The sequence below is a fragment of the Rhinolophus sinicus genome, linkage group LG06, assembly GCF_036562045.2.
Source record: "Rhinolophus sinicus isolate RSC01 linkage group LG06, ASM3656204v1, whole genome shotgun sequence".
Classification (NCBI taxonomy): Eukaryota; Metazoa; Chordata; class Mammalia; order Chiroptera; family Rhinolophidae; genus Rhinolophus; species Rhinolophus sinicus.
This window is the reverse complement of record NC_133756.1, coordinates 61,939,952-61,964,262: the sequence shown is the minus strand read 5'-3', so window position 1 is coordinate 61,964,262 and position 24,311 is coordinate 61,939,952. Positions and strand designations below refer to the sequence as shown.

Genomic DNA, 24,311 nt, shown 5'->3' with positions numbered 1-24,311 from the left:
TCTTGAATCTATTGATATGATCATCTGATTTTTATTTTTATTTCTATCTATGAGGTGTTTCACGTTAAGTGATTTGTGAATATGGAACCAACCTTGCATCCCAGGAATAAATCCCACTTCATCGTGGTGCGTGATCTTTCTATGTACTGCTGAATTTGGTTTTTCTAATTTTCTTTTTTTAAAGATTTTACTGGGGAAAGGGAAGGGGAACAGGACTTCATTGGGGAACAGTGTGTACTTCCAGGACTTTTTTCCAAGTCAAGTTGTTCTCCTTTCAATCTTAGTTGTGGAGGGTGCCATTCAGCTTCAAGTTGTTGTCCTTTCAGTCTTAGTTGTGGAGGGCGCAGCTCAGCTCCAGGTCCAGTTGCTGTTGCTAGTTGCAGGGGGTGCAGCCCACCATCCCTTGCAGGAGTTGAACTGGCAACTTTGTGGTTGAGAAGATGCGCTCCAACCAACTGAGACATCCGGGAGCTCAGTGGCAGCTCAGCTCAGGTGCCATGTTCAATCTTAGTTGCAGGAGGCGCTGCCCACCATCCCTTTCCGGAGTCAAGGAATCGAACTGGCAACCTTGTAGTTGAGACAATGTGCTCCAACCAACTGAGCCATCCGGGAGGCAGCTCAGCTCAGGGTGCCGTGTTCAATCTTGGTTGCAGGGGGCGGAGCCCACAATCCCTTGTGGGACGCGAGGAATTGAACTGGCAACCTTGTGGTTGAGAGCCCACTGGCCCATGTGGGAATCGAACCAGCAGCCTTTGGAGTTAGGAGCATGGCGCTCTAACCGCATGAGCCACCGGGCCGGCCTGGTTTGCTAATATTTTGTTGAGAATTTTGGCATCTATATTCATCAGGGATATCAACCTATAATTTTCTTTTTTTGTAATGTCTTTGTCGGGTTTTGGAATCAGGTTAATGGTGGCCTTGAAGAAAGAGTTTGGGAGGCTTCCCTCCTCTTGAATTTTACAGAATAGTTTGAAAAAAATAGATATTAATTCGTCTTTTGAATTTTTGGTAAAATTCACTTGTGAAGCCATCTGGTCCAGCACTTTTGTTTGTTGGGAGCTTGTTGACTACCGATTCAAATTTCTTAGTAGTAATCCGTCAGTTCAGATTTTCTGTTTTTCCTTGATTCAGCCTTGGAAAATGTTATGCTTCTAGGAATTTACCCATTTCTTCCTACTGGCCAGTTAGTTAGAGTATAATTTCCTGTAGTATATTCTGAAAATTGTGTGCATTTCTGTCCAGTGTGTTGTAACTTCCCCTCCTTCATATGTGCTTTTATTTATTTGGGCCCTCTCTATTTTTCTTGATTAGCCTGGTTAAAGTTCTGTCAATTTTGTTTATCTCTTCAAAGAAGGAGCTCTTGGTTTCGTTTATGTTTTGTATAGTTTTTTAGCCTCTATTTTGTTTGTTTCCTCATGATTTTTATTATTTCCTTCCTTCTACTCACTTTGGACTTTGTTTGCTGTTCCTATTCCCGTTCCCATAGATGTAAAGTTAGATTCTTTATTTGAGATTTTTCTTGTTTCTTGAGGTAAGCCTTCATGGCTACAATTAGCCCTCTTAGGTCTGCTTTTGCTGGGTCCCACAGATTTTTGTCAGTGTCCTTTCATTTTCATTTGTCTCAAGATATATTTTGATTTCTTCCTTGCTCTCGTTGTTAACCTCTTCATTGTTTAGTAGCATGTTATTCCTTGTGTTTGTGTATTTTTCACTGTTTTACTTTTGGAATTAATTTCTTTTTTTTCTCTCTCTCTTTTTTTTTTAATTCAAACCTATATTTGTAATTTCTAAAATGTTGTTGATCCACAGACCACTTTCTTATTACACATGTACCAATGAAAACAAAAGGCAAAGAGAATCACTGCCATCCCTACAAAAGAAATGGCTCCTTTTCTAACATTCTTTAAAAATATACATTGTACAGTCCTCATGCCTCACCAAAGGTGGTGATGTAATAAATACACTGGCTTAGTTCTCCTCACTGTTCAGCGAGGTCCACCAACTGCCTGTTATAAGCTCTCTCCTTTTTGGATTTCTCCAGGGCTTTATCTGTGGTTTTCTTATTCTCCCCTCGACATTTGGGACAGTACCACTTGCCCTTTGGTTTCTGATTCAGTCCTACACAGGAGAAGTGGAACCACTCGATTGGGCACTCATCATTGTCACAGCCGATCATTTCTCCATAGGAGACCTGATTGCACAGACAGTACGTTGGCTCCTTTGGGTCGATGGGAAGGTCTGCGGGAGATGCTTCCCTCTCTGCTTTGGCCTTGGAGCGTTTCTTCTTCTTAGAGGCCTTTGCTTTCTTTTCCTTAGGCGTTCCTGAGGTGATGTCATCGTGGTCGTGATTATTATTAGCTGCATTCTCCCGATTTTCGTTGTTGCGCTGCCGCCGGGACCTCTTGTTATTGGGTTTTTCTGCCTGCGTGATTGTCTCATTCTTGGAATTATCCTGGCCAGCTTTGCCACTGTGGCCAGTGGTATCATTGACCTCTTGATGTGCCTCAAAGAGTTCCACGTGACTGTCCACCTGCCTGGTCCGGTTCTCCACCAACTCTACCATCTGACTCACAATCTGGATCTTCTCATCGCCCAGCTCCTGGCTCCGAATCAGGGCTCTCTGAATGCAGTGCAACACTCTCCTCTTCTGGGTGCCATCCGTCTCACGTTTAAATTTCTCGTAATACTCATCCAGTTCCTTCAGGATTTCTTGGTATTTCGTGTCGATCTCCCGCATTAGCGAGACGTTTCTCTGTAGGTCGAAAGGCAGAGACTCAATGGAGTCCAGGTAGTCTTCCACATAGTTCACCAGGTGGATCTGCTCCCCGTTGGCAGGGCTCAACATGGTTCATCAAGGTCCCCGGCAACTCGGCGCGGCTTTCCGCTTCCTCCAGCCCCCGCCCCCTCGGAGCCCAGCGCTGCAAAATGCAAAGCTCCCGCCCGCCGGCGCCCCCTCTCCGGCCAGCCCCGCGCCGCTACATCTGCGAGCCTCACCGCCTGGGCCCCGGGACCGGGCGCTGGCGGGCCGGGCCAGCGCTCGGCGGCCTTGGGCGCGGGCCGGACGCGCGGGCGCGCACCCCGGCGCAGGGGCCAGGCCGGGGCCTAGCGAGCGCGGGAAGGGACGCGCGCCGCCAGCCGCGCCGCACTTGTCCAACGTGGAAAACCTAAATCTGGAATTAACTTCTAGTTTCATACCACTGTGGTCAGAGAAGTCACTTGATATGATTTCAATTGTTTTGAAATATTGAAACTTATTTTGTGGTCTATCTTGAAAAATGTTCCATGTGCACCTGAAAAGAATGTATATTCTACTGCTTTGGGATAAAATACTCTAAAAATATCAAGTAAATCCATCTGGTCTAGTGTGTCATTTAGAGATGCTGTTTTCTTGTTGATTTTCTGTCTCAGAGATCTGTCCATCGGTGACAATGTGGTGTTCAAGTCCCCTATTCTGATTGTATTACTGTCTATGTCTACCTTTATGCTGGTCAATATGTGTTTTAAATATTTAGGTGCTCTTATGTAGGGTGCATAGATGTTCACTAGGTTTATGTCCCCTTATTGGATTGATTCCTTTATCATTAGGTAATGTTCTTCATTGTCTTTTATTACAACCTTTGTTTTAAAGTCTATCTTGTCTGAAATAAATATCTTTACCCCAGCTGTTTTTCCATTTTCACTCATGTGGAATATCTTTTTCCTTCCCTTTACTTTCAGTTTATTGTGTCTTTTGATCTGAGGTTGGTCTATTGTAGACAGCATATGTAAGGGTCTTGTTTTCTTATCCATTTACTTCCCTCTATTTTTTAATTGATTTATTTACCATTTATATTTAAAGTGATCATTGATAGTGACATAGATTGCCATTTTATGATTTATAATTTTGATCTTTACTTTGTTTGTTTCTCCTTCTCCTTCTCCTTCTCCTTCTCCTTCTCCTTCTCCTTCTCCTTCTCCTTCTCCTTCTCCTTCTCCTTCTCCTTCTCCTTCTCCTTCTTTCTTGAAGTCTCTTTAACATTTGTAATACTGGTGTAGTGGTAATGAATTCCTTTAGCTTTTTCTTGTCTGGCAAGCTCTATATCTCTACGTTAATTTTGAATGATAGCTTTCTGTGTAGTCTTGGTTGTAGATCCTTGCTTCTCATCAGTTTGAACATTTCCTGCTGTTCCCTTCTGGTCAGCAATTTTTTGTTGAGAAATTAGCTGACAGTCTTATGGGGGTTCCCTTGGAGGAAACTAGTTGCCTTTTCTTGCTGGTTTTAGGATTCTTTCCTTGTGTTTAAACTTTTCCATTTAAATTATAATGTGTTTTGGTGGGCATGTTTGGTTTCATCTTGTGTGGTACTGACTCCACTTCCTAGCCTTGCATGTCTCTTTCCTTCTCCAGGTTAGGGAAGTTTTCCATCATTATTTCTTCAAATAGGTTCTTGATGTCTTGCTCCCTCTCTTTTCCTGGTACTCCTATGATATCAATGTTGTTATGCTGAATGTTGTCCCAGATGCCCCATAAGCTATCTTAGTTTTTAACATTCTTTATTCATTTTGTTGTTCTGATTGCGTCTTTTCTGCTACCTTGTCTTCTACATCGCTGATTCAATCCTCTGCTTCCTCAAATCTGCTACTGATTCCTTCTAGTGTTTTTGTTGTTGTTGTTCATATCTATTATTGTATTATTTCAGACTGTCCTTCTTTATACTTATCTTCTTTGTTGAAGTTCTCACTGAAGCATTCTTATAACCTGTGTTTTAAACTCTTTTTCTGGTCGGTGTTGTCTCCATTTCATTTAGTTCTGCTTCTAGAGCTTCCTCCTGTTCTTTTATTTGGGACATTTTTCTTTGTTTCCTAATTCTGGCTTCCTTTCTGTGTTTGCTTCTATGTCCTGTATCTCAGTCTTTGTAAGGTCGTCTTATGTAGGTGTTTCAAGTTGTCCAGTGGTGCAGTCTACCTGATCACCTGTGCATGTGTTACAGGAGTGTCCCTTGTGTATTGTGTGTATTCTCTTGTTTCAGTTGAGCCTTGAGTGCTTTTGGCACATCAGGGGTTGGGATTGACTCTCAGCTGACTGGCTGTGAGGATTGGCTACACCAACAGTGTATGAGCTATGGTGTGAAGGCTGATTAGACCAAGCAGGCCCTTGTGCTCATTGAGACCACTATTTGGGTGTCCCACTTGTGGGGCTAAGCGAGTTGTGTTCTAGTGTGTTCTGAGGCCAGCCTCTGGGTGTGTTGTTTCTGGTGCCTCTTACGAGGGACTCTCATGCAGGCCAATTTTAGTCTGCCTGAGATGGGCCTGGGGCTACCTTGTAGGAGCTACAAAGCTATATGCAGTTGTTTGCTGCCTGTGCTGGACCTGGAGGCATGTTGAGGTGATCTCGCAGTGAACTGATCCCACCAGTATTGGGCCTGGGGAAGCACAGCAAAAGGCCCAAAGCCCCGCTAGGCCTGTTGCCATCTGTCAGCTACCAGGAAGGCTTAACCACTGAAAGAGCTTCCTTCAGTGTGCAGGCTGGGCTCACTGACCTGGTATTGAGAGTGTCCCACTGATGCCGCCTGAGTTGGGCGGGGCAAGGTTCCAGGCAGTCACCAAGGTGGTTCACGCATGTGTACAAATTTTATCAGACCAATGTGTTCTCAGATTTGGCACTGTAGGGAAGGATTCAACAGAGTCAAGTTGGTATCCTCCTGTAGGTTTTACTTGAGGTGAGTTCCACACAGGTATAATGGCAGCCTTTCCTCTAGCCATTGCCCTGAGTCATACAACTCAGTATTTCCTTGTATGTCTCTGGCAACTCTTGAGTTGCCGCTTCTCTGCTGGAGCCCAGCATGAGCGCTTGCGAGAATGTGCACGGGCCCTTTAAAAGGACATCTGGGTTTCCATCTGCCTTCAGTTTTGCCAGGATGGATGGATGGAATCCTTGCTGATTTTCACTGCCAGATGTTATGAGGACTCCTCTTGCCGGCTCAGGACCCCTGGGCTGGGGAGCCTGGTGTGGGGTTGGGACACCTCAATCTTCAGGGTGGACCTCCACCGCTGTCCCCTCCCAGTGCTCAACCATAACCTGTGGGTTTAGACTCAGCCAGTTTTGTGTCTCAGCCCCTCCTACCAGTCTTGATTTGACCTCTTCTTTATATCCTTAATTATAGGGGTTCTGTTCAGCTAGTCTTCAAATGACTCTTGAGGTTGACTATTGTACAATTTAGTTGTAATTTAATGTGATCATAGGAGGTGGCAGGCGGAGTGTTTGCCTATTCTGCCATCTTAAACCTTTTAGTAAGTGGTCTTTTTTTTACAGCATAGAAAAAGAAGATGGAAGAAATGGAGGAAGAGAACGGTGGAATTGAAGCAATGTAGGGGCATAAAATTTCTCTCTGAGAGAAAAGAAGTATACCTTTATTGAGTACCTGTCCAAAAGAATCCATCAATCATTTTATCACTCAAAGATGTTCTTTCCTCTGTATTCCTCACATCAGCCTTAAGGGCATTAGCCATAAACCCAACCCCTTAAGCTCATATTCATCCCACACATTCTAATAGTCATTTAAAAATGTATCTCCAACACATCACTTCCATTCTTCCTTTAACTTACCTAACTCAAATCTTATCTTCTTAGTTATTCTGAGATCTTTAAAACTGGTCTCCCCATCTGGACTCCAGTTGTCTTCTCTTCACCAGGCCAATGCCTAATTATACTTTAGGTCTTAACTCAAACATAAATTCCTTACAAAAAGCCTTTGATAATTCCTCAGATTAGATTGGCTTCTTGTTCATGATCACAATACACTATACTTCCCCTTTGTACCACTTGTAAATGGTATAAATAATTGTGTGTATGTATGTATGTATGTATGTATGTATTTATATATGTATGTATCATCTATTATGTATCATATTTATATTTATTTGTTACCTTCCTTGCCAAAGGATCTACTCTATGAGGGCAGGACCAATGTCTACATTATTCAGCACAGTACTCCCATTGCTTACTGCAGTGCCCAGTACATACTAGGCTCTCAGAAGTTTTGCTAAATGGAATATATATGATGGAACATATATATGAAATAGAATATATGTGTGTATATATGTGTGTGTGTACACGAGGTCAGAAAATTAAGTTCATGAACATGTTGCACCTATGTTGCTAATTTTTTTGACATCAGAGGGATCACTCATTATGAATTTGTACCAACTGGACAAACAGTTATCCAAGTTTACTATTTGGAAGTGCTGAAAAGGCTGCGTGAAAAAGTTAGACAACCTGAACTTTTTGCCAAAAATTCATGGCTCTTGCGTCACGACAATGCACCAGCTCACATGGCACTGTCTGTGAGGGAGTTTTTAGTCAGTAAACAAATAAGTGTATTGGAACACCCTCCCTACTCACCTGATCTGGCCCTCAATGACTTCTTTACCTGAAGATAAAGGGAATATTGAAAGGAAGACATTTTGATGACATTTAGGACATCAAGGGTAATACGATGAGAACTCTGATGGTCATTCCAGAAAAGAGTTTCAAAATTGCTTTGAAGGGTGGACGAGGTGCTGGTGCCAGTGCATCGCTTCCCACGGGGTGTCCTTTGAAGGTGACCGCAGTGATATTCAGTAATAGGGTACACAGTACTTTTTCTAGGATGAGTTTGTGAACTTGTCAGACCTTGTATACATACTTGTCAGACTTGACATACATATATATGTATATACACATATGTATATACATATATTTATACACACATGAGTCGTGTGTGTGTGTATATATACATATATGTGTAATTTTTTAAACACAATTTGCTTTTCTGTTCCAGAATCACATCTAGGTTATCACATTACGTTACATTTAGTTGTGTCTCCTTAGGCTCCTGTTGGTCATGACAGTATCTCAAACTTTACTTGTTTTTGATGTCTGACAGTTTTAAGTAATATAGTAAGGTATAGTATAGGGTGCCCCTTCATAGGAATTTGTCTGAAGTTCCTCTCATGATTAGACTGGCATTGTGGAATTATGGGAGGAAGACCACAGAGGTAAAGTGCCATTTTCATCATATCATGTCAAGGGTACAGACCATCAACATGATTTATCATTGTTGATGTTGATCTTGATCATCTGGATGTGGTATTTCTCAGTGTTCTCCTCTACAAAGTTTCTCTTTTCTCCCCCTTCCCATACTCTTTAGAATAAAGTCATTGCACAGCTCACACTTATGAGTCGGGAGTTACGGTCCCCATTATTCTTACCTCATTTTTAATTGGAATAACTGTATTGTTTCAATAATCTTGAAAAAGAATGGTCTATCTATCTCTTTACAGAGTCTGTGTCAGGGATGCCCCAACCTTTAGTTAAGAGCTACATTTCATATCCTTAATGGCTGAAGACCACCAAATGAAGTAGGTACAGAAAGCAAAGTATCTGAGCTAAGAGAAAGGAAGAATGCCATTGCCTACACTTTTCCCTTCTCTGCTGGAAATACAAACAGCTAAGAGTCAAGAACAGTGGTGGCAACCACTATACAGTTCTTCTGAATAAGATTTTGAGACTGAAAAAGTGTGACTGAGACAGTCTTCCTGGATTTGAAGCTCAGCTCCACCATTTTCTGGCCTTTGTGACCCTCACAAATCCTTAACTTCTTTAAGACTCAGTTTCCCCAACTACAAAATGGGTGTAATGTCAGTATCTATCTAACTAGGTTGTTGAAATTATTTTGGGAGACAAACAATATAAAGCCTTTTACACTTAATAAACACATAACAACGCAATGGGGATATTAGTTAATATTAAAAAGATGTATCTTTCCTGCCTAGAAATCATGTTACCCTCTCATTGTCCTCTCTGTGCCACTGGCATACCTTATGCCTTCAAGGGGTGGTTGGTGCTGTCTTGAACACAGGTTGGCTTTCAGTCCTCATCAAAGTAATACCATGTTTCCCCCAAAATAAGACCTAGCAGGACAATCAGCTCTAATGTGTCTTTTGGAGCAAAAATTAATATAAGACCTGGTCTTATTTTACTATAATATAAGACCAGGTCAATAATATACTATAATATTTATATAATATAATATAATAATTAATATAATATAATATAATATAATATAATATAATATAATATAATATAATATATAATATATAATATAAAATATAATATAAAATACAATATAAAATATGATATAATACCGGGTTTAATATTAATTTTTGCTCCAAAAGATGCATTTTGTCTGGCTAGGTCTTATTTTCAGGGAAACATGGTAAGTAATCTTGAGAGCCATGTTTTGTTGAATGAGAAGAGTTTTCTTAATTCTAAAAGCCTTCATTTACGTGTTCACAGCAAAGCCTAGAGGTCATTGTGTTATAAGCCACAGTGTGGAGTCAATGGCTCTATGATATAAAGGTGGTTCCTGTGAGATGGCAATGGAAGGACAAGGGAGGAATCAGGAAAGGGAATGAGAGAAGAGACACTGAGATTCAGAGTTTCTTACCTGTGTCAAGGATTGTTCCTGATCTGTAAGAGACGATCAGTCCCCATGTCTTGGTCTTGGGTGATGAATAAGACATTAGTTTAAAAGCTAAGACAGCTTGAGAGAGAATCTGAGTCTGCCTAGGCTGATGCTCTGCTTCTCCCCATTGGCGCCCTACCAGGCTTGCTCTGTAACAAAATCCAGTACTTTATGATTTTCTACGAAGCACTTTTATCTTCATTTTAATGCACAGTCTTGTCTGTCTCCGAAAGGACATAGTATAGACACATTTTTCATATACACAACATATATTATTTATTAAAAACACAAACTAGGGCATCGACTCCAGATTCTACAGTAGGAACTGATGAAAACTGTGTAAGTTTGTTTGAATCTGTGGAGGTTTCTACACAATGGGGTTTATTATAAGGGAAAAGAAAAATACCGCAATTTCATTAATCTAGGATTTTTGGTTCTATGGCTTTCTGGAAAAATCAGAAGCTGTAGATTTACCGAGGTGACAATGCACCTTGCTACTTCTTGCTCAGGAGGGGAAAGGAGGCGGCCCAGGAAGCACATGGCATCTGCACACTGGTCTGAGGTCCTGCTGGGCTGCAGCATGTTTGAAAGATGAGACTGGTGCTGTCTCAGGGCGACCTGGCAGAAAGGTGCTGGGTCCTGTGGATAGAGTGCTGGCTGCCTTTCACGGAGTGGTCGTGGTTCTGCTTCCCTGGAATGCAGAGGCCAGTGAGTTCAAGCTCCTGTCCGCCCCCCCACCCACAGAGACCACCCTCAGAATGACTGAGGGGACCCCACCCTGGGGCTCTTCCTAAAGGGACTCACAGGATCTGGTTTATTATGGAATCCAGTCCTGGAAATGACACTGTACAAGGGAGAAAGCTGGCCCCCAGGAGAAGCTTCTAGGAAAAGTAAAGCACAGCAAGACCCAAAGTTAAAGTAAAAACTTATTATTTCTGGGCCCACATGCTAACTTATATCAGGGTGAGAACAAAACTCAAACTTTACTGTTTAAAAAGTTTTCACACTGTAACAGAGTCAAAAAACTTACTAAAACCAAAATAACAAAAACACTAAAGAAATTTCTAAATAAATCACCATAATTACACCTTACTCTAATGCAACAAATACTTTTCTATTATAAATTTCACTTTTTATAAAAGATCATTGGCAGGGACACACTATTCTGGAGACTTACAAAAAAGCAAAAACCAAGTTTTCTTCCTGTTTGTTGGGTTCTCAATAGCTCAGGCAATGAAATGAGTGGGGTGGTTGCCCCTCTTTCTAACCCCATCCCACTTTTACTCGAAGTGAAGCGAAATCTTAGGTGTCTCAGGCAGTGAAGCTGGGAATGGAAATGTGAAGAGGCACCTCCCTGACAGACACCCCCGGGAGTTTAGTGCACATTTAGGTTTGGGAGCACAGTCCCAGGATGGAGAATAATCCTGTGGACTTCTGGCCCGAGTCCTTCCTGGACTTGTTAGAAGAGGGACCGAAAAGCTGATGTCGGCCAGCAATGCAGATTCTGCTTGAAGATCAGTGCAGAGGAAGTTAAAGCCTTTTAAACAAATGGGTGCTTGGTTTGTAAGAACAGTTATGAGTAAGGATGACCTTATCCTCCACATAGCTGCTTTCTAGTTCAGTCAGCTCTTTGTTTTGCTAACTGCTGGCACTCCCACCCCCTGCCACAGCTGTCCTTGGGGTGCTGGACCAAAACAGTGACCCTCAATTTAAGGGAAGAAATGGTGGCACTCAGGAGCAGAGGTCTCAGAAGTGGGTAATCTCTTCTTTATATATAGAATTCACTATCTTCCTTAGGAATAAGAGCAAAATTCCATTTTGTTCCAATATGAAAGTTAAACATAATAAACTGACCTGGGTAACTTCCAAAGCCCAAACTCCAACTGCTTTAGGAATTCACGTATACTTTCCCAATGCACCTTTAATCCTATGGGCACTTAATGATTGTACGCTATCAATTCTATGATGCATGTTATACCCCCTCATATATTAATACCTCTGAAACTGTGTTGTGTCTTAAAATTACTGATATGATATAGTTTAATTGAAAGTATTTTTTCTTAATAATACCTAAAATAATGGTGTATATAATAAGCCAAGAAATCATTGATTTGATGAAACAGGATAGATGCTACCAAGGGAATGAAAGAGTTTGATGGATTGTTAAGCACGTGAATGTATGTGAATGCTTAATTCAAAGAACCCATATGCAGTTTAACAGATACTGCTTCTATATACTTCATGTTTCCACTCTGACACCACACAAGCAGACTTGTAGACTAGCTCTCCACAGGCAGCTGGGTAACCATATTAATATGTATCACAGCCTTTGCTAAAGCAAATAATGTCTACCTCGTCATGAAACCTTCCCTGGGAATGACCATGCATGTGCTGTGTATACGAGATGCACCTCAGATTGAATGACACAAGTGAAGAGGCGAGCGCATCACATATAAAGTGTCATGAGACAACGCGGTTGAACTGTCCCAGCACGAGAAGTAGACAGGGGAGTAAATTCCAGAGGTAAATCCAATCAAAGATGATCAGAAGACACTATAGTTGAAATCTAGGCCAGAGCGCCCCAAAGTCGGGTGTAGAAAAGTGGAATTAAATGAATCTAGGACCTAAATTAGAGTTAAGAAGTAACTGCATTTTAATCAAATGCCTTAATACCTTAAAAATGCTAAAAATTGTGTCAAAGTTGAGCTTGTGGTTTATACGCAAGACTAAACACACACGTCTCCATTTTGCCAAGTACAAGTGACAATTTAAAAACAGAAAGATGTGAATGGTCTCAAAGTTCTAGAATAAAATTGTACACGAGGCACACACACCTGAGTACGGATACAAACCACATCACTACTACACACTCACTGGAATCAGGAGCTGTTCCACAGCCAAATGCTGACTGACCAGGCTGTTGTCCTAACACAGGAGGGTGGCCACTGCTTGATGTTCCCCCAATAGCAGGTGGTATGGGCTGAGAACCAGCAGAAAACAATGCTCTAAGATGATAGAAATCGAAAGCCTGGGGGATTCCACTGGCAGGCAGCTTGACTTTGTCCAAATGTTGGCGTCTGGTTCACACTAAATGCTAGATTAGCAAATGGTGCTGAAGGTCCAATGCCAAATACAAAGGAGGATCCTAGAAGCCCAAAGAAACACTTGAATCTCCATGACAGCTAAAATGAGATAATGCTCAGAAACTCTCCACAAACTCAGAAGTAAATTCCAAGCTTTGTTTCAGACTCTTACCTTGTGGAACAAATGCCACCAGCTTTGAATGATGATTCTAGGAATTTTAGGAATACAATTCTCTCTACCACTGCTTAATAAAACAAACTCCATATAAACAAAACCTTCTGTTAACAAGACCCAACCTTCCTAGTCAAAATTGGTATGTGAAGGGAATATATCTGAGAAAACAGCTGACCTCTTATCAGAAAGTTAACACATTGCAAAAATCAGCTAATGTAATCATGAATATACCGCATAATGAGGTCTAATGTCTAATGAAAGTACCCAGTGTCTGGTTACTTACAACTTACATTTGAAAAACAATTCTTGGAAAAACGAAAGGTAACATTCTTGCTGAGGTTAGAAAACCTGCTTCCAACAGTTAATTATATTAAACTTGAACAAAATTGTACATTGTACCACATGGCAAATAACTCCAACATTGTGGTATGGATGACCTAATGGCATCCATGCTGCTTTGTGATAACTTGCTGCATTATTTCCTAGAGTTGATGGACTTATAATTAAAGGCAATCCAAGCACAACATGCCTGGTATGTTTTTTCTTTTTACTATGCCTGCGCTAGATGTGGCTGTAGCTCCAAAGTTGAAACCAGACCTTGCGGTATTAATACTGCAGACTCCTGCACCAGAGACACATGGGGTAACAGCTGTACCCGTGCTAGATGTGGTTGCTGGCTTTCTTTCTTTAGAAAACACCAAAAACTGAGATGTACTGGATCCAGCATGACCAAAGGCCGAGCTGCTCACAGTGCTGGCCTGTCCGTACACAGAGGCAGTCACAGCCGCCCTGGAGGAGGATGTGGAACTGCCAAATATGCTGCAAGTAGCTCAAGTGGCTGGTGGACCTGAATTAGAGGAACTGTTGTTCAAGGAACTAAAATTGGGCTTTGACAGAAATTAAGAAACAAAAATCTTTAAGAAGTAATCAGAGAAAGCGGTTTTTCCTACCTTACAATCGAAGAAGTCATTAGAAAACAGAATTGTTTTTTATGCACATTTATCAACTGGGCATCTATTCTATTAAATGGGGGTGTAATCACCCACATCCATCTCTTTGTTTATGACTTATGGATTTTCTGACTTACATAGGAAAACCTTCAGCTTTCAGATTAATAAATAAAAACAAACATGTGCCTTAAATGCAAATTAACTAGATACCGTATTTGGATAACAAGTTAACATAGTGGGAGGTAGTTTTATTTTGGTCAACTTGATTTTGCAATTTCTGCTGGCAGCCTTATGACTTCAATTAATCCAAATGAGAGCCAATTTTCTCTGCAGCATTCATTGGCTAGTGCATCCTCTGCGTACTAATTTATAACTCTACCTTCATGACATATTAAATTTCTAAATACATGTGCATTTGTTTCCTCTACAGTTATTGTGAATAGACTGTTTTACTTATTGTAGCTTTATAGTATGGTTTGCTAATTACTAAGGTAAATATGTCTGTGTGCCTGCCCCTCTTCCTAAGATTTCCTGTAAATTTTCCCTTCTATATGAATTTTAGAAGTAGGTTAGCTTGTCAAGTTCCATAAAAATCCTTCTAAGAACCAAAATTATATTAGGGGTGGGACTGGGAGGGAGAGGAATGTTCTCACTCAGGAAACAGTGTTAAATATGTCTTTTATGTTAGCATGTAACAGGTTCTATAGCTATTACAAAATACAAATGAGAAATGTTAGAAAATCCAAATGAGATATGTTGTCTATTTAGTGTCTATTTGGAGGAAGGCTACTGATTGTTATATGATAATCCTGAATCCATCCGCCTTCCTGAAGACTTTGGAAAAGCTCTTCCAATAATGTATCAGTTCCAGTACTGTGTAGAGACAGGGCTTGTCACATTACAGGGTGGGTCACATGGCATGATTGACAGAAAACAGAGCACGCTGGCTCACTCTCAGGTCACTATACGGGAGTCATTCATTTTGGAACCCCCACTTATATAAATTATCTCTAGCTGTTGTCACTTCTTCCCATTACCTGAGTTCTCGGTTTTGTTGGTACGTTCTCTTCCATCTCGCCAATAAAATTGCTCCCTGAGGTTCCATCCTTAGTCCACTACCCATCTCATCAGCTATCATCCACTCAGATGGTTTTAATCACCAACAAAACAGTTTCCTGACTTGTACCTGCAATCCACACTTCTGAGCTTCATCCCCATGGTCTCTTTCCACTATTCACCTGATTATCTCGGCTAGATGGCTCATTTTCCCTGATATATTTCTCAAACCTTCTTCATTCTCTTTTCCTGACTAGCTGTCTGCTGCTATTCTAGTTCAAACTCCCCTTATTTCTTTAACAAGAGCCTTCTTATTGAGACCTCTATGTGGTCCCTTAAATCCATCCTTCCAAGAAGCAACCAGTACCATGATTCCTCTATGGTTATTCCTTGAGAAAATTAACTGTTGTAAAGTTTTATTGCTGCCTCTCACTTAAGTTAGCAGATCTCAGTTTAGCCTGTCTTCTCTATTCACTCTGCTCTCTCACTTCCAGTCACTTTTATTACCATGACGTATTCGAAAAGTGTGGGCTAATGACTCACAAATCTGTACCTCTAGCCCAGAGGGTCCATTATCAGTATATCCAAAGGCCTCACATGTATCTGAAAGTCAATGTCAGCAGCTTGAATCAACATGTCTTCAACTACACCTCATTCTACATCCCCACCCTTATGTGATTTCCTTAGTGCACATCACCATTATCTTTGCCTGTATCATCCACACAACTTCCTAATCTGTCCACTGGTCTCCAAATTTTGTCACCTCCAAATCTATCTTTTATAAAGCTACCAACTGATTTATCAAAATACAAGATTGACCATATCACTTCTATACTTAAAAAGATGGCTCATCTTTCACAGGATGAATTCAAAGTTTATTAATACAGGCACGAGCTTCCTTTACTTTTCTCTAACAATTCACTGCCTGACTCAAAGTTTTATTCTCCCTTCAACTCAGCATTAATTTCACTTTCCAGAATGCATCAGGGCTTCCTTATTATTATTTTTTATGGGTGGAAGAGTGTCAGGTGGGAAGAGAAAGATAATTCAGAATGAAGATTCTGAAATCTCATTCTCATGGAGATGTTCTATAGGAATTAGAAATATGCCTCGGCCCATTTATTTAGACAGGGGTCTAGGCTAATAACTCGAGAGCTTGTCATTGCAGACACATAACTATACATATAGGTCCCAGGATGCTCATATCATGTTTTTTTAGCATCCATGTCACCATATATCTGTACCAAATAATTATATAACAGTATTACAAAAACAGCACAGAGCCATTTCCAGAGGTGAATCTTTAGTAACTCTAAAATTTGACCAGAGAAACAGGAGAAACTCAAACCTAACTTTTTTTTTTTGAGGCTAAGTTTGCCTTTTTCATTGATGATTTAGTAGCTGACTATCATGGCAATCTCTCTGGCAGATAGCATACAGGTACAGGTATCAACATAATATGCAGCCACAGCCTTTGCATAAAGCAATACTCTCTACCTCTTCATGAAGTAATCACCTGGAAGTAACCACCTGCCACCTCAATTGTACTTAGAGAAAAAGAAAGTACTGTTTTATTCTGTATAAAGGTTTGCCAAAGATTGTTCCCTTCTAAGACCTTTCAGCATGTATATTAGTCAACTTTGAAAATGATCACAAAGAGTAAGAAGTTTCTGATAAAAAGGCCTAGAAACAGGAAGTTACAGTATATACTGCGCTGATTAATACACAGCCTATCCTGGCCCCAAGCAAATCATTTTAACCTCAAGATAGAAAACTTAAGATGTATGAGGAAATGCTCATCCCAAAACATTTAAAATATTTAGGTGTTCTTAGTGGTTAGACAGAAAATAAAGTAAAATGTTCTACTGAATAATGAGCAAAATCCTTCCAAACAGCCATAAATGTACCTGGTTTTTCACAGGACACACATTTCTTGTCTTCAGCATTATTATACACACAGCATCGTGGACATTGCCAAGACCCCACAGACCTTTTGAATTTCTTTCTTAAGGCACCAGTGGTTACAGTGCAGCCTGAAGATGAAGCAGCCACAATTTCAGAACTTTCTGAAGCCACTGGCAATGTAAGGCTTCGCTTAAAACAAATTCCGGGTTTCAGTGTTTCACAAGCTATACATCTTCTTGCTTCTGCTTTATTTTTCACTAAACAGGTATCACAATCCCAAGTTCCTGCCGCTGGTTTAATTTTGTCTCCAAAACCTGACCCTGATGCAGAAAGAGGTGGTCTGCCACTTTTACTTGATTTCTTAATTCCAGTGTGTTTAGCAGTATCGCTTGGTAGCAATTTTGTTGCACAATGGGCAACGCACTTGTTGTCTGTAACTTTGTTCAGGAGTAGACAAGTATCACACTGCCCCGATGATCTAGCTTTTAAACTTTCTGAAAGCCTCATTCCACCAGAAGGAAAGCTACTTATTGCTGGTCTTGTGTATACAACAGCGTCTGTGGTGGTAGGCTGAGCCGCAAGAGAATCTGTCTTCGGTGATGTGAAACCTACCGTGGGGGGAAAGAGGAGTGAAAAGAATAAGGTAGGGAACGCTTTCTGATCAAAACATTAACTGAAATGTTATTACTGAGAGAAAATATATCGACCTTATTGCTCAGTTATAACAATCCAAGATGGACTACTTAAAAAGTGATTTTCACTGAGCACTATTTAGTCATCATATAATTAATGAGTGACACTTAGACCTAGTTAAAATCTCTTAGATTAGTGCAAAAGTAATTGCAGTTTAAAAGGTTAAAAATAATTGCAAAAACTGCAATTAATTTTGCACCAACCTAATAGAAAAGATGTTTTATTCAGAGGCTATCACCTTCTTCCTCTCAAAGTTTCTACTTATTATAATTCAACCAATATCTAACTTTAGGCTTTAATTGGTAGTAATGTACTGACCTATGGTACAGTCATCTATTTTTGCTGCACTATGTTTTGCCTTCCTGTTGTCTGATCTACATACAGTATATTCATAGCTTTCCTCCCTCATCTGTCTCTCCTTTCATGCCCTTGGCTATATAAAATAACTTTAGTATCTCTTATCTTTGAATTTTATCCAGTTATAATCCACTATTGTGGTATCCTCTACTTTTGATCAAACCAGCTGAGTTGTGTAGATATGGTCAAGGTACAGATGTCCCTTAAAAATACAACAGAGTAGAAAGAATTATTTTTAATTCTATTAAACTCTATAGACCTTTACAATAGTAACAGTTCAGTGACAAATATGATAACCAATTCCAAAGAGCCATGTATCAAACCACCTGGTAAGTCCCAGCAATATGAAAATTATTAAGACCTGGTCAATCCTAATGAGCACAAGCTCATGCTACTCAAATCCATGCGTACACACCGTGACCAAACAGTGATTCCAACAGAATTGCCTCAAGTGACTCTACAAGAATAATCTCAGAGCCTTTCACATGGTTACACATGTTGTAACCACCGAAGGTGTATTTAGACAACTAAGGTATTCATGTAGAACCATGAAATCACAGGAGGAAAAACGTTTCTGTGCTACCAAAAACTGCTATCATTCAATTGATTCACTGAAATTACACTTTATTTGTGGGAATGACGTTTCAAAGTTCTTAACTTTGAACTAATTAACTTTTCTTTTACTCATACCAACAAACTCAGAGACTCATTTCTCCAGCCTTTAGCACCACAGGAAAAGAAAATTGGAGGGCAAGAAGATATAGAAGGTTGTTAAGAGATTTTTTTTTAAAAAAGAGTTTGTATGAGCCAAACTAATGACATATGAAGGGGAGCAGGAACTCAAAGGCTCCTGTTAGAGAGTTTCTAGCGCTACCAAGAAATAATTCAGCTTAGACCAATGGCAAAACAATTCCACATACCTCAGTTACTCCCAGTGGTCAACAATGTTTTATTTTGTAAACGTGTAATTTGAGTAACTAAGTTTGACAAATTGTTAACAGTTACCATGTCAAGGTATTACAGATTACTATTCTTTCCAGTTTTTCAGATTTTTCCTCAGAAGAACATACGACTCCAATTTTTCATATTTAAGAAAGTTGAAATGGAAAAAGAATGGACATTATGAATGCAAAGTATGACTTATATGAGGTAAATTATATGAATTTGATGCTTACCTACTACTTGGTTCATTCTAGTAGAGGATTTTGGGAGTTTTGCTTTAACCACATAAAATCATCTAAATCACTGAGACTCCTGCAGGCAGTGTACTCATGTATAAAATGAGATGGCTAGACCAACAAAACCTAACTCTTCTAAGGTCGTTGTAGAAGCCAATCTTACTTTGAAATTCCTATTCAATTATAGATGAACACATCTACTAGGTTTAAGCTCTTTCTGAGCTACTAGATTCTCTTATAAACACTTGTATATTCTTATTGTACACATCACAATTGAACTTGTGACTATCCTCTGTTATTTTCGTACTGAAAACTTATTCCCATTTGAGGATTTCTAGTCATTGACTTCAAATGATTACCTACTAGATTTTACATTTTGTTTCAAGTAAGTACTGTACCTATTATATATTTTGGAATTAGAAAATTTTTGTTGGTCTTGATACACACACACACACACACATACACACACACACACACACACACACACCACAACTGGAGAATAATTAGAGTAGAACAAGGCAGTTCATGTCTTTCTCATGGGAAACACATGTCTAAGCATATCATCAGGTTATTTACTTTTATTGTATATTAGATTGTCTCTATTAATAGGTAATTCATTTTCTCATTCGATACTTGTTTCATATTTTCCTTCTATACTTGCCTCTCAGAGATTTCATTACAGTGCAAAGTCTTTAAATTCTAAATAACAGTTTTAAGATATTTCCCTCAAAATGATTACATCTGACTACATCCACATTCAGAAGTCAATCACCTATATAATTAGCCATAATTTTTAAAAAGCCTAATGTATACCAAAAATGAGATTAAAATAAGATCATGAGTTTATATTTAAGATTTCAAAGTATCTTAAAGGTAGCCATTATCTTACCAGGGTTTTTCAGAACATCTAGGACACTTTCTTCTTTGAAGATTACACGTCTCAAAGGCCTCTCACAATCTTCATCTAACTGCTTCTTACAGCTTGAACTCTTCACTGAAGAATTATCTTGAGCTGTGATTTTTTTTTCATTATAAAAAATATTATGCCAAGAAAAAAAGTACAGGACTCAAGTTAAGTGTATTAAAAAGACTTTCAAAGATTATTTGGATGAAATTCTAAACCATCATTGAAAAAGTCACTGTAATTCAAAGATAGTCAACAAATTTGAAAGTGCAGGGTTAACTTGCCATTACAAGGAAGTAAAAATACTATTTCCCACACTGTAGATCTCTCCTCCAAAGAGGCAAAAAATCAAAGTTATAGCTATTACACAAATAATTTTATTGGTAATCAAGAAAATCAAGCTGAAAGATTGAAGAGGGTATGGCATCTAGATAAAACTGATGATACATTGCATGAAATATACAATCAATACAAAGAAATTTACAATATTGATCAAAAACCTTAAAAAACTTTCGAGTGAGTTACTTCATTTCTTGAAATTCACCCTATGACTGAAAATACCCTTCAGTTATATTGACAACTTGGATTATAAATGCTCAATACGGGGCTGGTTATATACTTTACAGAACGCTGACATGATGGAATGCCGTGCAGACACAAAAATCATTCTTTAAAGCAATATTATGAAGGGTGCAAGATGGTGAATTAGGTAAATGTTATGCCTATTGCATGGCAGGATCACACCAAAATTACAAAGAAATTATAGAACAATTAACTTCAAGAATCATCTGAAGACTACTGACCAGAACCCCTATAACTAAGGATATACAGAAGAGGCCACACTGAGACTGGCAGAAAGGGCAGAGACTTGAAACGGGCTGACCCCAAGCCCAAAAATACTGGTTGAACACTGGGAGAGATACCTCACTGGAGAAGTTTTCCCCTAGAAGAGGAAGGAGCCCCCACCCTCGGGGTCTTGTGCCAGGAAGAGGAGTTCCCACAAAATCTGGAAGTGAAACCAGCCAGGACACTGTTGGCCCATGCCTGTGAGACGGTAGCCAGATGGAATGCCAGATGCCCTCTTCAAGGATCAGTGCACTGACTCACTCACTTGCAAACACTCACCTGGTCTCCGGTGGAGGGGTGGCAAGTCAAGAGGTGCCAGACATATACAAAAAAAGACTATGTTGTGTGGCTTCTGAGTGAGGGTTGGTGGGAGGGCAGTTATTATCTTTGTGTAGAGTCTGCCTCATGTGTAGCCTACAAAAGGGTGCCATCTTTTCTATGATGAACTCATCCTCAAAAGGCTAAATCTCAGACAGCATTGATCTGGTAGAATCCCAGCCCCACCCAGCTAGTGTTGCATCATCGAAGGCACTTTCAACACCGGGTATACCAGCCCGTCCCCCTCACCTAAGGAGGCTGTCTCAAAGGCTGAGACTTATGGGCAGCCAGCAGGTGGCAAAAGACCTAGGGGGCCCTGGGCATTTTGCTAAGCTGTCCCAGGCTCACTACTGGTGGCAGCCAGACTCAGTTCACAGCGAGACCAAGTCCACCCACCTCCAAGTCCAGTACAGGCAGTAACCAACCACATAAAACTTTGTAACTCTTACCAGGTAATTGCAAGCCAGTAACAGGCAAGCCTGAAATTGGCCTACACAGGAAACCTTGTCAAGAGACACTATAACAACATACCAACAGCATAGTTTCAGACCACACCAGAGTACTACCTGGTTAGCCTCAAAAGTGGCACACTCTAAGGGGGTCTCAACAGCACCAGAGCCCATAGGGGCAAACCCCCCTCTCAGCGGTCAGCCCTCACACAGCAGCTCATTCACTGTGGTCATAGCCGATCCTCACAGTCAGTCAGCCTGGGGGTCAAACCCAACCACTGAAGTGCCACAAGCAATCAAGGATCACCTACAACCAAAAAACACACCTAAGGGAAACTCTTGGAACACATGCACAGGTGATCAGGGAGAGTGCGCCATGGACACACAGGACACATGTTACTTAAGGCCACTGAACAAAGACTGAGAGGCATAGGAGCTCTACCTTATACACAGAAGCAAACATAGAGAGGCAGCCAGAATGAGGAAACAAAGAAATATGTCTCAAATAAAAGACAGGAGAAACCTCCAGAAATAGAACTAAACGAAATGGAAGATACCAACCTACCAGAGCAGAGTTTAAAACACTGGGTATAAGAATGCTTAAGGAACGTTGTGAGAATTTCAACAAAGATATAGTAGGCGTAAAGATGGCCATAGAAATCATAAAAAACCACTTAGAAATGAAAAATACAATAAGTGAAGTGAAGAATACATTAGCAGGAATCGACAGCTGATCAGATGAAGCAGAGGATTAAATCAGTGATTTATGAGTAGAAGATGAGGAAGTAGAAAACACCCAATGGGAACAACAATAAAAGAAAGACATTTTAAGAGACCTGTGGGACAACATCAAGTGGAACAACATTCACATCATAGGAGTATCGGGGGGGGGGAAATGGAAACAAGGGATTGAGACTGTATTTGAAGAAATAATGACTAAAACCTTCCCTAACCTGGTGGAGGAAATAGACATACAAGACCAGGAAGCACAGAGAGCTGCAAAAAAGAGGAACCCCAAACCCAGACACATCATAATAAAAAAGGCAAAGGTTAAAGACAAAGGAAGATTCAAAAAGCAGCAAGAGAAAGACAACTAGTTACTTACAAGAAAGCTTCCATAGGCTGTCAGCTGATTTCTCAAGAGAAGCTTGGCAGGCCAGAAGAGAGTGCAAGTAATTATTCAAAGTAATGGAAAGCAAGGGCCTATACCAAAATTAGTCTACACAGCAAGGCTATCATTTAAAATTGAAGGAGAGATAGAGAGCGTCCCAGAAAAGGAATAGCTAAAGGCATTCATTACGACCAAGCCAGTCTAAAAGAAGTGTTAAAAGGACATCTTTAAGCAGAAGAAAGGAGGAAAGAAACAAACAATAAAAAATATGAATCATAAAATGGCAATAACAATGATCACGTTGAATGTAAACAGACTAAATGCTCCAAGCAAAAGATATAAGGTAGGTGAATGGATAAGAAAACAGGGTCCATACATATGCTGTCTACAAGAGACATATGTCAGATTGAAAGACACTCACAGAAGGCAAGTAAAGGGATGCAAAAAGATATTTCATGCAAATGCAAATGGAAAAAAAGTTGGGTTAATGATATTTATAGACATACACACTTTAAAACAAAATAGACTTTAAAACAAAGACTATAATGAGAGTCAAAGAAGTACATTACATAATGATAAAAAGAGCAATCCATCAAGAAGATATCACCCTATTAAATATTTATGCACCCTACATAGGAACACCAAAATAGATAAAATAAATATTGAATGACATAAAGGCAGAGATTGACAGTAACACCAACAGAGTAGGAGACTTTAACACCCACTGACACCAATCAACAGACCTTCTAGACAGAAAATCAACAAGGAAACAGTGGCTTTCAATGATACACTAGATTGGATGGATTTAATTAACATTTTTAGAGCATTTCACCCCAAAGCACCCGAATATACATTCCTTTCAGGTGCACATGGAACATTTACCAAGATAGTCCATGTTAGGCAACAAAACAATTCTCAGTAAATTTAAGAATACAGAACTCGTATCAAGTGTCTTCCCTGACCACAATGGTATGAAACTAGACATCAATTACAAGAAAAAAACACAAAACGCACAAATACATGGAGGCTAAGTAACATGCTACTAAACAATGAATGGGGCAACAATGATATCAAGGAAAAAATGAAAAGATACCTTGAGACAAACAAAAACAAAGCACAATGACACAGGGAAAGCAGTCCTAAGATGAAAATTCATAGCAATGCAGGCCTGCCTCAAGAAATAAGAAAACTCTCAATTAACAGTCTAACTCTACACCTAAGGGAACTAGAAAAGGAAGAGCAAAGAAAGTCCAAAATGAGCAGAAGGAGCTAAATAATGAAGATCAGAACAGAAATAAATGAAACAGAGACCAAAATACACAACAAAACATTAATGAAACCAAGAGTTAGATTTTTGGAGAGATAAGCAAAATGAACAAAACTTTAATCAGACTCATCAAGAAAAACAGGGAGAGGATCCAGATATAAAATCAGAAATGAAAGAGGAGAAGTGACAACCACAAAATAAAAAATCAAAAAATAAAAAGTTGAGAAAAATGCTTCAAGCATCTATATGCCAACATAACAGACAATCTAGAAGAAATGGATAAATTCCTACAAGCCCACAATCTTCCAAGGCTGAATTAAGAAACAAAACAAATCTGAACAGACCAACTGCTACCAATGAAATCATATCAATAATCAACAAGTCCCCAACAAGCAAAATTCCTGGACCAAATGTCTTCATGGGTCTATTTTTACCAAATATTCCAAAAAGGACTAACACCTATTCTCCTCAAACTCTTCCAAAAAAATCCAAGAGAAGAAAAGTCTCCCCAGCTCATTTTAAGAGGCCACCATTA

General features: G+C 39.8%; 2 protein-coding genes across 2 annotated transcripts in view; both read right to left on the bottom strand.

Annotated features, from left to right (window-relative positions):
* Positions 1–1,753: 1,753 nt before the first annotated feature.
* LOC141572140 (inhibitor of growth protein 1) lies at positions 1,754–2,933 on the bottom strand. Its single transcript, XM_074335178.1, has one exon. It carries the CDS (start codon positions 2,843–2,845, stop codon positions 1,979–1,981), a length of 867 nt encoding a protein of 288 aa, XP_074191279.1. The 5' UTR covers positions 2,846–2,933; the 3' UTR covers positions 1,754–1,978.
* A 9,556-nt stretch (positions 2,934–12,489) lies between these two features.
* LOC109453332 (nuclear pore complex protein Nup153) overlaps positions 12,490–24,311 on the bottom strand; it is a 215,911-nt gene continuing 204,089 nt past the window's right edge. Inside the window, exons 16-18 of the mRNA XM_074337062.1 lie at positions 19,771–19,893; positions 16,656–17,261; positions 12,490–12,629 (exon numbers count right to left, since the gene is read on the bottom strand). Coding sequence (XP_074193163.1) covers positions 12,490–12,629; positions 16,656–17,261; positions 19,771–19,893 — 869 coding nt within the window. The remainder of the gene's footprint in view (positions 12,630–16,655; positions 17,262–19,770; positions 19,894–24,311) is intronic.

Bases quoted from the DNA above. Each gene is read 5' to 3' on its own strand.
- LOC141572140 (XM_074335178.1), bottom strand. From the start codon at position 2,845: ATGTTGAGCCCTGCCAACGGGGAGCAGATCCACCTGGTGAACTATGTG.